At 54.7% G+C, this 13,034-nt stretch overlaps 5 protein-coding genes across 5 annotated transcripts; all 5 read left to right on the plus strand.

Moving 5' to 3' along the window:
• Window positions 1-15: 15 nt before the first annotated feature.
• Window positions 16-1,137, plus strand: DQ04_00101000 (hypothetical protein; the record flags this gene model as incomplete). Its single annotated transcript, XM_009308129.1, has 1 exon — window positions 16-1,137. One exon carries the CDS (start codon window positions 16-18, stop codon window positions 1,135-1,137), a length of 1,122 nt encoding a protein of 373 aa, XP_009306404.1.
• A 545-nt stretch (window positions 1,138-1,682) lies between these two features.
• On the plus strand, window positions 1,683-4,304 carry DQ04_00101010 (protein kinase; the record flags this gene model as incomplete). The annotated part of the gene is made up of 1 exon (XM_009308130.1): window positions 1,683-4,304. One exon carries the CDS (start codon window positions 1,683-1,685, stop codon window positions 4,302-4,304), a length of 2,622 nt encoding a protein of 873 aa, XP_009306405.1.
• Window positions 4,305-4,695: 391 nt separating this feature from the next.
• On the plus strand, window positions 4,696-6,747 carry DQ04_00101020 (hypothetical protein; the record flags this gene model as incomplete). The annotated part of the gene is made up of 1 exon (XM_009308131.1): window positions 4,696-6,747. The coding sequence occupies one exon, from the start codon at window positions 4,696-4,698 to the stop codon at window positions 6,745-6,747; it is 2,052 nt and encodes a 683-aa protein (XP_009306406.1).
• Window positions 6,748-7,315: 568 nt separating this feature from the next.
• DQ04_00101030 (putative serine/threonine protein kinase) lies at window positions 7,316-9,679 on the plus strand (the record flags this gene model as incomplete). The annotated part of the gene is made up of 1 exon (XM_009308132.1): window positions 7,316-9,679. The coding sequence occupies one exon, from the start codon at window positions 7,316-7,318 to the stop codon at window positions 9,677-9,679; it is 2,364 nt and encodes a 787-aa protein (XP_009306407.1).
• Window positions 9,680-10,620: 941 nt separating this feature from the next.
• Window positions 10,621-12,837, plus strand: DQ04_00101040 (hypothetical protein; the record flags this gene model as incomplete). Its single annotated transcript, XM_009308133.1, has 1 exon — window positions 10,621-12,837. One exon carries the CDS (start codon window positions 10,621-10,623, stop codon window positions 12,835-12,837), a length of 2,217 nt encoding a protein of 738 aa, XP_009306408.1.
• Window positions 12,838-13,034: the final 197 nt, after the last annotated feature.

Genomic DNA, 13,034 nt, shown 5'->3' on the forward strand with positions numbered 1-13,034 from the left:
ACGGAGACCACCCGGATGTCCTTCACGGAGTTCCACATGAGGCAGCGCGGTCATGTGGTGTTCTCCAACGCATTCATTCCCATTGGGGCCAGCGAGTTGGACGCACTCCCTGGGCACGCCCCACCACTGTACACAACACTGGAGATCGGGAAGGACCTGGTGTACGGTATGGCATACCTGTACAACACGCCGCTCTTCACGGAGCACCAATGGCGCTCGCGGGTGACCCACTACAATAAAATGATCGCATCCCGACCCGTTCAGCAGCAGCAGCAGGGGCGGGAGCAGGAGCAGGAGCAGGAACAAAGGCGACAGTCGCAGAGCGCAGTGGCTGAGGGAGCGAATATGAACACCGTGTCGAGATCCGACGCGCAGGTGGAGGGGTTGTCAGGGCGCCAAAGGGATATAGTAGAAACCATCTTTGACAAGCCTTATCACGATACCCTCATCGGTATCAAGGTCTTTGTGGACGACGAGCTTGTGCCGGATCACTATCCAACATCCAGAAGTCTTCTCAACTGCACCGCCACCATTGATGCAAGCGAGGCGTTCAGCAACTGGGTGTGTGTTCCGATTGTCCTCATTGGGTTTCTGAATAACTTTTTGCTCAGCAATATTGCCTTGTATAGAGTTCTGTCCCTTAACTTCGCTGAATACATGTTGCGGCAGCCCATTGCTTCACATGGCACAGACAGTCTCGGACCAGAGGCTAAGAAAAACGGTGGTGAAGCGACAGATTGTAGTGGTGAGAGTGAACAGGCGACGCGGACGTTCTGTGTCCGCATCGAGGTGGTATATGGATGCCGTTCCGAGATGAACTTCTGTACGGAGTACATTTCACGTGGAAGTTTGCAGCTCGTCATGACAAAGCAGTCGAAGGCGGCGCTAAAGTCGTACGAAGAGAAGCTGCGCAAGTTGATTCAACGCAGTGGCTTCTCGCGCGAGCGGGTTATTCCTATGGATCGACTGACTCTGATGTCACAGCAGCAGGGGTCGCGCCGGTGTCTCTTCTGCAAGTGCCCACTGGAGTTCACGTGTACCATTTGTGGCGCGCAGCTGTGCGGCACGGCCATGTGCGTCTGGCAGCCGTTCGCCGGTTATCCGCATGGCTGCTCCATGCACAAGGCTCAGATATAACGCTGGATGTGAGATAAAGCAACGCACGTCCATGCACACTTTATACCTATCTGTTCCTGTGTATTTCTGCGTGATTGGCGGGGATCCGATGGGTTTCACATCAACAGATCGAGGTGCTTTCCCTTTCGTTGTCTCTCTTCATACGCGCGCTCTTTATACATACATGAATACACTTCACCTCTTTATGATCTCTCTCCTTCTGTTGTATACCCACTCCAACTCAGGCTGTCGCCTACATTCTACGTGATGCGAAGGAGAGAGAGAGAGAGACGGTGCGCGCCTGTGGGCCGCTTCGTAGGTTGCAGTTTGTGTGGAGTGTAGTTGCCACGCACTGGAATGGTCTTTATCGCAGTCCTGCCGCATTGCAATGGTGTTCATTGTCCTTCGTTATTTCTCGTTGTTTTTGTTTCTTCGTTTTCTTTTCTCCTTCGCTCGCTATCTGCCCGTTTGCTCATCCGATTTCGCACCGGGAGTTGAGAGGCGCATCCCACAGGTGTTTCCGCAACAGGAATTGCGACCGGGGGCCAGCTGCCCGCTCCGGCAAGATGATGTCAAAGCTGTTCGGTCGGGATGGGCAGCGGCGCGAGAAGCACGAGATTACGCCCAGCGAGCTGAGGGCGCTGCGTGGAGTGGCCGCCACCAGCAACATCACATCCGTGGCCGTTCCAAAATACCGAGTGCGCGGGAGTTTCGTCGAGTACGTCATTGAGTGCACCAAACGCAACGCAACTTGGCAGGTGTTCCGGCGCTACCAGCAGTTCAAGACGCTTGACCAGAAGCTGAAGCAGCTGTGCCCGATGAGCTCGCAGCATCACTGCGAGTACGGCGTGCTCCCTGTGCTGGCCGGTAGCCACTGGACAGAGGTCACGAACCAATCCGTTGACCTGGTGGAGAAACGGCGGCGCTACCTAGAGATCTACCTCGAGCAGCTGCTGGTGCCGCGCAACTTGTTCTACGTCGCCAGGACAGTGTTGTATGACTTCCTGCATGACGGTGAGGTGCCGGTGCGGTACAAGGCCAATATCATACAGCCTCTCATCGGTTTTGCGATGCCGCCCCAGCTGCAGCAAGAAAAAGAAGGGGAGAATAAAGGTGAGAACGGCGTTACCACGCCCATTGAAGAGCTGCCGCAGCCGGTTGTAGGTAGTAGTGGCATCAACAACAACAACAAAGATACGAACTCGATGCACACAACGGCGAGCGGTGTATCGGAAAAAGTGAATTCAACAAGCCCGCGGTCTTCTTTAGCTGCAGCTGCTGCAAGCATTACCGACGACGGGGACGATGCACCGTCGAACGGAGACACAGATGCTGAGGATGTGCGTTTGCCGACACCTTCCCGTTTGTGCCTGCAGTGCAATGCAGAGTTTTCGTCTGTGCTGTACCCACACAGATGCTTTTCGTGTAAGCAGCAGTTTTGCCGTAACTGTCTGCGCCGCATGGAACTAGAAGATGGAGGCAAGGTCAAGGCATGCATGCAGTGCTACGAGAACTACGAGCGACATCAACAAAAGAAGCGAATGGAAAAAGGTCCTGGCTCGCCCACGTCAGTTGTACCGCCCAAGGATACCGAGACGCCTGCTGCGTCAACTGTTTGTGAATCTCCTCTCGCGCCGTTGTGCCTTGACGGAACGGGTCTCCTTCGGACAGATGTTTCCCTGAAGGACTTTGAGCTCGTCACGACACTTGGTCGTGGTACGTTTGGGAAAGTGATAAAGGTCATCTTCCGCGAGGACGGCAAGGTGTATGCAATGAAGGTCCTGAACAAATGCATTATACACAAGCGTCGCATGATTGAGTACATCAAGGAGGAAAAGAATATTATGGCAACTCTTCCACCTCACCCGTATGTTGTGAAGTGCCACTTTGCCTTTCAAACCGACTATCATCTCTTCTTTGTGCTCGACTACCTCCCGGGTGGGGAACTGTATTCACACGTGTACCCGAAGTGCACGCTCGGCCCCGAGGACGTTCGATTGTACATTGCGGAGATCGTGCTGGCACTACAGCACCTGCACCGCTACGACATCGTCCACCGGGATGTAAAGCTGGAGAACATCGTCTTGGGCGCGGACGGCCATCTCAAATTGACAGACTTTGGGCTCGCCAGGACAAACTTCTCTCGCCATCGCCGCTGCAGCTTCGTTGGCAGTGCGGAGTACCTTGCCCCCGAGACGATTCAAGGTGAGAGTCAAACAAAAGCATTGGATTGGTGGAGTGTTGGTGTGATGTTGTATGAAATGTTATTTGGTAAACCGCCGTTTCACGCCGCCAATAACAAGGAGGTCTATGACAATATATTATACCGTCCGCTGGACTTCACCGCCCCCTGCTTCACACCCGAGGCGACATCGCTGATTCAGCAGCTACTGCAGCGACCGACGAGCCTTAGGCTTAGCGACCCGGAGAGCATTAAGGCACACCCGTACTTTGCACCGATCGACTGGGAGGCTCTGGAGAAAAAGTCCATCCCCGCCCCCTTCCGGCCAAGACTCGACGGCAACGATACGAGGTATTTCAAGCGGGAGTACACAGCGGAATGGGCGGTGATTCCGAAGCCAGTGGGCGTGAGCCGCGCCACATTGGATGTGTTGACGAGTCGCTTTAGTAACTTTGTCCACGTAAGCGACGAGGAGGCTGATGTACCACTGTTGGAGAATAAAAACCAGCAGCTGCTGTTTAAGGAGGATGGCGAAGGCGTGGCACGGAGTCTCCTTGGTGTGTGGCGTGTGATGAAGGTGGAGATGATGACGGCCGACGGCAAGGTGGCGTACCCGTGGGGCAGCGAAGTGCGCGGTCTGCTCGCGTACTTCCCCGACGGGCTGTTCACGCTTCAGCTTGCACCAATAAATCGGCGCAATGTGCGCCCAGATTTTGTGGAGCGGGCAACGAAGGAGGAGCTTGTCGAGGCGTACAGCTCCTACACGGCGAGCTTTGGCAGGTGGTACCAGGCCAAGGCGGGGGGCAACGTTGTTGTTCATTGCCCCAGTGGTAGCTTGTGCCCGAACCTTACACGGGGGTCCCAGAAATACTACTTCGAGGTGGGCGGGGGTAGGCATGTGGGTGACGCCGCGGTGCTGAAACTCTACACAGCAACCCAGATCCTTCGGGATGAGAGGCTATTAGCGAGAACGGTATTAACTTGGGAACGAATTAGTTCCTGTTAGTTTGCGTGCATGCGTCTGTGAAGAGATGTGTATGTGAGAATGTTATTGTTTACACGGGCTCTGTGAGTGTTTTTTTTTTCGTTCTTTAGCATTTGCATATACGAATGCCCGAAGTATACTCGCCTCGAGGCTTTCGGTCTGCTTCGATGCAGCAGTACTTTATCGCCTCGCCCCCACAGACATCCCTGCATGTGGTGTTGTGAGGAGTTCGTCCTCCTTCTGCATTTACGTGTAACAGCACACGCCGCCAGCGCCGTCATCATCCTTCGTTCTCCCCTCTCTTCTACATCCCCTCTCTACCTGGCTCCGCGAGCCATTCTAAGAAGAAGCGTGTGTGGACACGAAATAGGAAAGTGTCGGTGGTGGTGGTGGTGGTGGGCTCCTGGCGAACATGCGCCGTGAGACTTTGCTGCGCTTCTGGCCTTTGAGGCGCATGGTCCCGTTGATGGCCGCCGCCGCCGGCTCGCACCATTTGCGCCCCGCCGTAATGGCCAGCCGGGGGCACTTTGACTCAGCGGCGTCCTCAATCGCTTCCAACTCCACGACGTCGTTCTCCTCATCCATGTCGGCGCCGTTCCTCTCGGAGAGTGACCGCAAGCTTGTGCCGCAGGTGAAGGGTGGCACGGCGGCTGATGCTACAGCTGTCACGAATGGACCCCCTGCCGAGCCGGCAACTGGTGATGGTGATGCTGCTGCTGCTGCTGCCACTCCTGATGAGGAGCGTGGCAGACACCGTGTGGCTGCGGCACCATCACCACCAAATGCTCGGTACGCCCCATGGGAAATCCGCGCGCTACTGATGCCTCTCATTCCGGTGGGCGGCGCAACAGTTCCCCTCCGCGACATTGTCCACTTACTCCCGACAGCGGCGCGGGAGGAGATGCAGCGCGAGGGAAGCCCGTTAGCTTATGTGAGGCGTCACCTGTCAGGGGATGTTATCGTCAAGGGAACCGAACTCTCTCGTCGAGCACTCGTTGTAGATGGCGGAGGGACGCGGGGGAAAGAAGGAATCTCAATGTCAATGCCTCCACCACCGCCGCCGCCGCCTGTCGCTGCGGGTCGATTAGCAGCAGCAGCAGCAGCAGTACGACCCTCACAGGCATCTGGTGGAGCCAAGACACAGCTGGAGGTCCTCGATGCATTGGTGGAATTTGTCCCGACCTTCTTTGTTAACTCGCAGATGGTGGCCGATCAGCTGCCGATGGAGATCAGAAAACAGTTCGCTGACAGCAGCTTCCTGTTCTACATCAAGCGCTTCCGGCACTACATTGACATTCGAGCGCATCACGGGAACACAGAGATACGCCTGCGCCCCGACTTCACCCACCCAAAACGCGGCATCGCTGACGCCCGTTACACGACAGGGCTCAACAGCAGCGATATGATGAGCCAACTGGCGCGTGGGCGCAGACCACCGCGAAACTCTGAGGCAAATTTGATTCATTTTATTGTGCCGCGCATGCCGGCTGCCTACACTCCCATCGCGACGGTGCTGCAGGACGTATCGGATATCGTGTCGAGGCATCCCTCGTTTGACCCGCGCCTCGGCGTCACTGGCCTCTTTGAGAAGTACCCTGAGTACTTCCAGATTGTCGATGCGAAGCTTCGTGTGCGTCCATTCCGCAGCGCGCCCAACTCTTTGGACGACTTGAATGCATTAACTTCACCGCTCCCGACGATCTACGCCAAGGTGAAAAAACTCGTGGATGAGTATGCGGAGGGAAAGGACTACGGCGTGGAATCCGAGAAGGCGGCGGCGGTGGTGCCGACGGGAAAACTATATGCCCTGCTCACCAATGCGGAAAAGTTGGAAGTGAAGGCACAGCATCGTTCCTTTCCACGATTCCTGCGGCTGCATGGGGAGGAGATCGTTGTCTCGGTAGACAACATGAAGGTCTACCAGTTCCGTCCCACTTTCGAGAAGTGTGCGGAGACAATCATGGACCAGCGCCTCACGATGAGCGCTCTCTCGCCAGACGACCCAGTGCTGAAGATTCCCGCGGCGATGGACGACGGCAGCACCGCTGACTGGGCTGTGCGTGAGTTGTACGACGCGCTCCCGCTCATGCAGTGCGCAGAGCTTGACGAGGTCATGTCGTTGGTGCCACCGTCTGTCAAGAATGCCCTTCCGCCGCAGCAGGACAAACTGGTCGAGCACCTTGCTCTCTACCCCGATTATTTCATGACGTGGCCGTACCCGGATGACCCCAGTGTGACGGTTGTGCAGCGGGCGAAGTTGGAGCTGCTGCCGATGGAGCAGGAGGACATTGCGCGGATGGTGATGCCGCTTATTCCGCAAGGTGGCATTGACGCGTCGAAACTCCTGCGCCGTGTGCCGCTGCCACTCCAGCGACACCTGTACCGTCACGGGTTAAAGAAGGTGCTTGGTGGCATGACGAACTACTTTTTGGTTGTCGGCGATAAGGTGATGCGCGTTGGATGAAGGGCTTGTTCTCCCCCCCCCCCCCNCCCTCGTTTGCTGGCCCGTTCGTGCTGCCGTTGCTGGTGGGGGTGTATTCTTGGCGTGGTGCTCCGTTGCCTCGCAGACGAGGAGGGGGCGAAGGAGGGTGTGCGGCGAGCCAGGCGTTTAAGAAAGGGGAGGGGGAGGCACCAAAGAAAAGAAACAAAAAGAAAATCATTTCCCTCCTCCTCTGCAATATGAACATAGCAGCAGTGGAGGGGTGAGGTCCGGCTGTTGTTGTTGTTGTTGTTGTTGTCCGTTTTGTTTGTGGGAGAGCGAGGGAGAGGGCGGAGGAGTGGAAGTGTCTTGGTTGTGCTTTTCTTTTTGTGTTGCTGCTTCGGTCATGCCCTTCGCTTTGTGCTTTCTACCTCCGCCTCGCTATTGCCGTTCTCTGCTCCATTCCACTCCCCTGGCCTTAGCCGATACAAACACACNAGAGAGAGAGAGAGAGAGGGAGAGGAACAGTACCTCTGGAGAGTAGGAAAGGTAAAGAAAAGAAAAGATAGAGTACAGGTGGCTCAGCCATAACGTCACGTAGCCGACAGGCGACATGATACGCAAAAAGGTGCTTGGGGTCGGCGTGACCTCCGCCACCATGCTCGTGCAGGACACAGAGGCTGGCGGGGCGCTGCGCGTGCTGAAGCGCATCAACGTTTCATCATGGGACACGGCGGAAGTGATGGAGACGCACGAGATGTTCAAGGCTATTTCACTGGCAAGTATTCCATTCATGGTAGAGCTGCACAGCGTTGTACTGCAGAGCTCCTTCCTGAACCTTGTTTCCTCCTACTGCACTGGGAACGTCCTGGAGGAGTATATGGAGGAGGTGCTGCAAGTCCCGCTGACCGAGGCAACAGCGCTGCGGTGGATGCTGGCCATCGCACTGGCCGTGGAGCAGCTGCAGAAGCTGAAGAACTGCTGCTTCTACGGCCTCTCACCGGACCGTGTCTTCGTTGCAGCAAACATACCGGGCGGCATCTGCGCCGGGCTGCCCATGTCACGCGTGTCGTACTTCAAGTGGCTGAGCGACCGCAAGGCGCTCGGCGTGGCGGTGGAGCGTGAGTACCCGCCGGAGGTGGTAGGTAGCAACAAGTACCACCCACGCGCCAGTGATGTGTGGCACCTCGGTCTGCTCGGCGTGAAGATGCTCGGCGTGCACACCAGCTACAGGCACCGCTCCAGTGAGGCCCGCGCGCTCATCGCGGCGATGATGGAGACTAACGTGGAGCGGCGACCCGGCATCGCCAGCGTCGTGCGGGCACTCAAGGAGCTCATCGACAAGGACAACGCGCCGCGGCCTGACCATGAGGAAGTCAGCCCGGTGTCGTCAGCGCGCTTCGCCACGCCACTGTCGCCGCGCACGGGGCAGCATGCGACGGCGCCCAGCGCCAATATATCCGACAACTACGAAAGTGGCGTATTGCCAGACGCACGACGCGACGAACCGCGGGAGAAACAACTGCCAGAAAACCAAGATGGGGCAATCCGGAGCGGGCGCCACAGGTTGCCGTCGAGCTGGCACCGCCGCGCAATGGAACAGTTTGAGGAGCTGCAGCGGCTCAACGCGAGCCCGCCGCGCGGCAGGTCGCGGGGCGTCTTGCCGGGGGGCCAGCAATCACGCTCAGCCTCTGCCGGGGCCAACCTCGTGCCTGTGCAATCCCAGCGTGACGCAGCATCGCCGCGTACGGTGTCAAATCTCGCGAAGGCACAAGCTCAGCGTCGTGGCCGGAACGTGAACAACCCTCCTACTTGGACAGCGGCAGGAGGAGGGGGAAATGGCGGGCGATCATTCACAAACATTTCACAATACTCGTCAAACCAGCAGGTGGAGCAGCAGCGACGACGGGACATGCTCAAACACGACCAAGAAGAACGGAAGTGGAGACAACAGGAGAGGGACCGCTTGGCTCAGGACGTTCACCGTAACCATATGGACAAGATGAAGACAATACGATCCAAACGAGGCGAGGAGACAAAGAATGACATACGCAAGCACATAAAACAGTGGAAAGAGCAGCGTAACTCCACAAGGGACGAGAATGTTATTGTCAACGAGCATGCAGGTGTCTCTGTCTTCGTCCCAAAGAGCGGTCCACCACCACCACAACAGCAACAAAGGCAGCCAAGCGCTGCTGCGATGAAAAACAAAGAAAGTGTTATTGTATTAGCAACAAAAACGCGTAGATCAACGGCTATCGCCAGTACGAACGCAATCACCACTAAAACCACGCCGCTGATGGCACTGCAACGCCCAGTGAGCGCGCCGTCCCGCACAGTATCCCCACCTGTCTGTGGGCCGACACGCTCCACATCGGTGTATCACGAACGTGGCATTAGTCCCAACGTGCCTCAAACGCGCGCCAATTTTTCCGCCAGAACGTCTCAGGCGGAGTCTGCTCGCGGGAATGCAACACTGAAAAGCGCGTCATCGGTCCAATCAAACGGGGTTAGTGGTAGGTTAATTAGCAATGCAACTGCGAATGGGGCGGTTGGCATCCCACCACCGCTTCTGAGTGCAACAAGAAATCTAGAGGATTTAGGGCCGAAGAAAGACACGATTGAGCGAAATAAAGTCAATAAAGTAAATGGTGAGAGCGGTAGTGGGAGTGCTGGTCTATTAGCATCTCTCGAGCTCTCCATCAGCAACCTTCGCGGGTCACTTGACACGCTACTGACGGACCGAAGTGTGTACCTAGAGGCCCTGGACGTTGTAAACGCCTTTTTGCTTCGACCCGAGGCTGAGCGCCACAATCCGCGCTTCAATGTGGTGTTTATGAGCACGTTGCGCGAGCTGCTAGACGACGATAATCTCTTCTTTGCTGCCGGCCCGCTATGCGCCCAGATGGTGGCGCTGCAGGGCTTCTTGCAGGCAAGCAAAGCCAGTGAGAAAGTGACACACCCAGACAAGAATTGAAGAAGTGAAAGGAGTAATAGGAAAGAGTGAAATACCTAGACGTGGGATCCTTCTATAGTGACATTCACTACCGGCTGCTACCTATGCGAAACACGCTGATGTAGTAGGCCTTGTAATGGATCCTCTGTCATTCCATTCCACTTTCGCCCCAGCTTCCCCCAGCCCCCTGATGCACAAAAAACAAAAAAAACAAAGAGGCACTGATACACCACACATGATTGTATATTTTTCAAAGGTGCTTCCTTGTGTAGATATATAGAAGTGTGGGGAGGTTTGCCATTTTTTTTTTTGGTTTGTTTTTCATTCTTCGTTGTTGTTGCTGTTTTTTTTTTTTAGTCTTTTTTTTTTGTTTTGTGATTCCTAATTGTTATGGTCCCGTCGCTGCTGGCGGCGCTGCTTTCCACGGCGGCAGTGGAGTTGGAACGGAAAACCCACTCTTGTTTGAAAGGTGGAACCAAAAACAAGCAAATAAAGAAACAAGAGAGAGAGAGAGAGAGAGAGAGAGAGAAGATGCAAACACCTCAATCCCCAAGACGCGCCTTAAATCATGCCTCGCCACTTCAAGCTGTGTTTTTTTTTTGTCTTTTTTGCTCTACCACAAACTATAGAGAATTATTTGGGCGAGCTGACTTATATATTTCACAGATGTAAGGGAGTCGCTGTGGGAGGAAATGATGGAGTTTCCTCATCCTCAACGTGTTCCATTGTGTTTGCCTTTCCCTGTTGTTGTTGTTTCTGCTATTTTTGATTATTATTTTTTTGGATTATTTATACGGCTTTCCGGTGTGGACGTAGAGGTTTACGTTGTAGCCTTGTTGGTGCTAATATATACACATACATATATTTGTTTAGAACCATTGAGTAGCTAGTGCAGGCACGTAGTCATACGCACCACGTTTTGTATTTTATTATCCTTCGATCACAGTATACTAGCTGAGGAAATGGGGTTGGCTCCCAGTAGAGAACTCCTTCGGCGCGAATTGACCCGCGGTCTCTTCTTCGTAGACTCCGCGTACCAATCCAGTACCACGTCTAGGCGTAGCACCCCCAGCTCTGTGCAAGAAATCGTTCTCGTGCCACTCATACCAGATTACTTTCCCTCAGCAGACTCACCGATATTTAAGTTGTTTCTAAGTGTGTACAGGGAGATGCAGATCGGTTTCAAACGCTTAAATGAGCAATACAACGCCGCATCAGTGTCTGCTGAGGCGTCTGATAAGGAGATTTATGATCATTTTATGAGCATCAGTTGTCAACGTCTCTTTGAGACGGACAGTGAATTACTCGCTGTTTATCGAGCTGGGAGGGTTTTTAGCACTGTACCATGTGCTGTGGCATTTGTGCATGAACCCACTCTACTGCAGGCGTCTGTGAGTGCAACATCTATGCACTCATCTATGAGATCCCCAGTGACAACAGTTCAAGTACATGGTCTGAATCTCTTCATCATTGGGTTCATCGGGGATATGGGCTCATGCCCATCCTCGCTACCCCAGAACAAGGCCAAAAACAGCCCATATAAGATGGGGCTATTTTTGTCCAAGAAGGTGGGTGGGAATCAGCGTATGATGTTGTCGTGCCTTGCGGCGTACACCTTTATCTCACAGCTGCGCCGCATAGGTATCGTGGAGAGCCTCTCTGTAGCGGAAAGTTTGGATACTATTTACACCACTCCAGAGAATCAGCACATGGACACTTCAAAAAACCTTATTCCAAGTGACGAAGCAGACGGCTGTGAGGAGCGGGAAGGGGGAAGGACAGAGAGCTGGGAGGAGGCAAACATCAGTGGCAATATCATATTCCGTTCTCTAGAGTTTAGTGTCGAGCTGACCGACATCCCGTGGATGTGCTACATCCGCGAATTTCGAGCACGAATTGCAAAATACACAAGCGGGGCTGAAGTGCAATCCAAAGGCGCTGTTCCGCTTCTGAGGGATAAGGAGTCTTTTACAAAACGATCTCTGATAACTTTTGTGGAGGGTGATACTCTACGGGGATTTATGGACGGTGACCAGTTTAAAAAATTTGTCGAGTGGGCATGCTGGTACTATGAGACAGGGCGTGTGAATCTTATTGGATCTCGTGCGGCAGAATTTCGTGCTGCTTTGGCCAAGGAAAGCATGAAGTGCATCGTGGAAGGAAAAGTATTTCTGGATCCTGCCGAACCTTCGGGAGCTCAAGTGGGCGATGTGTGGGTCGTCAGCGCAGACAGTTGCACGCGCGAGAACGGTACTGGGGAGGAAATCCCTGTGGTGCGTGGGACGGTCATGCGGTATGACGGCAGCCGATGGTGCCAGCAGGAGGATCTATTTGCGGAGGACATTCTGCTTGCAGTCTGTCGCGAGGAATGCCTCCAAGCGCGGGAAGCAGGACCCGATGACACCCACTGGTTACGTGACGCAAATGGATCTCTGGTGTGGGGCGAAGGTGGATTTTGTCAGTGGAAGTTTCTCAAGCATGGATTGGAACTAGTGTACAGTACCGTGCCAACCTTTGCGAAACAAAAGCCCCGAAGGAAGACAGATGCTGGTGGTAAATTCACAAACAGGAGTGGGGCGCGCGTAGTCTCGGATGCGCTTGCGGCAAGCGCGAGAGTCTTGACGCGGGACCGTTGGGATTCCCTGCCGTTGGGTGGTTTCAGCCCTCCTCTGGCTCTTAGCAACCCGGTTAGAGGCTTATCTGAGAGTAACGGCTCCAGCCATGGATACAGAGAGACTAGTAGTCAGTGCAACTTCGTACCCCTCTGGCCGGGCGCCAACCGTGAGTCAAGCCTGTTGCTCCCACACACATCATTGGACGGTGGCCTGACGACTTCAGCGCGTTCGTGTGGCAACCGCAGTGCATGGTGCCACGCGCCATCCTCGCCGCTGCCAGTGGTACGCACCGAAAGTGATGATGATCCAATCGGCTTGTATCCGCGGTCAACACATGTCGCCGCAACGGCGCCGACCGGATCTCTACATCGAAGCCTCCGATGCGGAGGTCGTGTCAGAGAATCCGTCTCTGTGGGGGGCCCGTCCTTGGATGTTGATGATGCTGACGAACATGAGTCCTTCTGGCGGGACCGAGAGACGCCCTTGGGCAGTGCGGGGAGCAGTCTGCGCACGTATGATGAGCGCGGGAAATTCCGCTGGGATTGGGGACGGCGTGCCCCGTGATACGTATTGGCGGCGATAAGGGCCTTTGCTTGGTGCCTGCCGCGCGAAAGAAAGATGGGATTCTTTTTTTTTTTTTACATTCGTTTTCCCTTTTGGTGGTGCGCCCATGAGCCGAAAGGTATCCCTGAGTTTTCGTTTATATTTCCGCCTAGCTTTCAGAGTGCTGTGCTTACCATTTGGTGAATTGGTTTTTTTTT

Source organism: Trypanosoma grayi (genome assembly GCF_000691245.1).
Source record: "Trypanosoma grayi strain ANR4 Tgr_10_V1, whole genome shotgun sequence".
Lineage (NCBI taxonomy): Eukaryota > Euglenozoa > Kinetoplastea > Trypanosomatida > Trypanosomatidae > Trypanosoma > Trypanosoma grayi.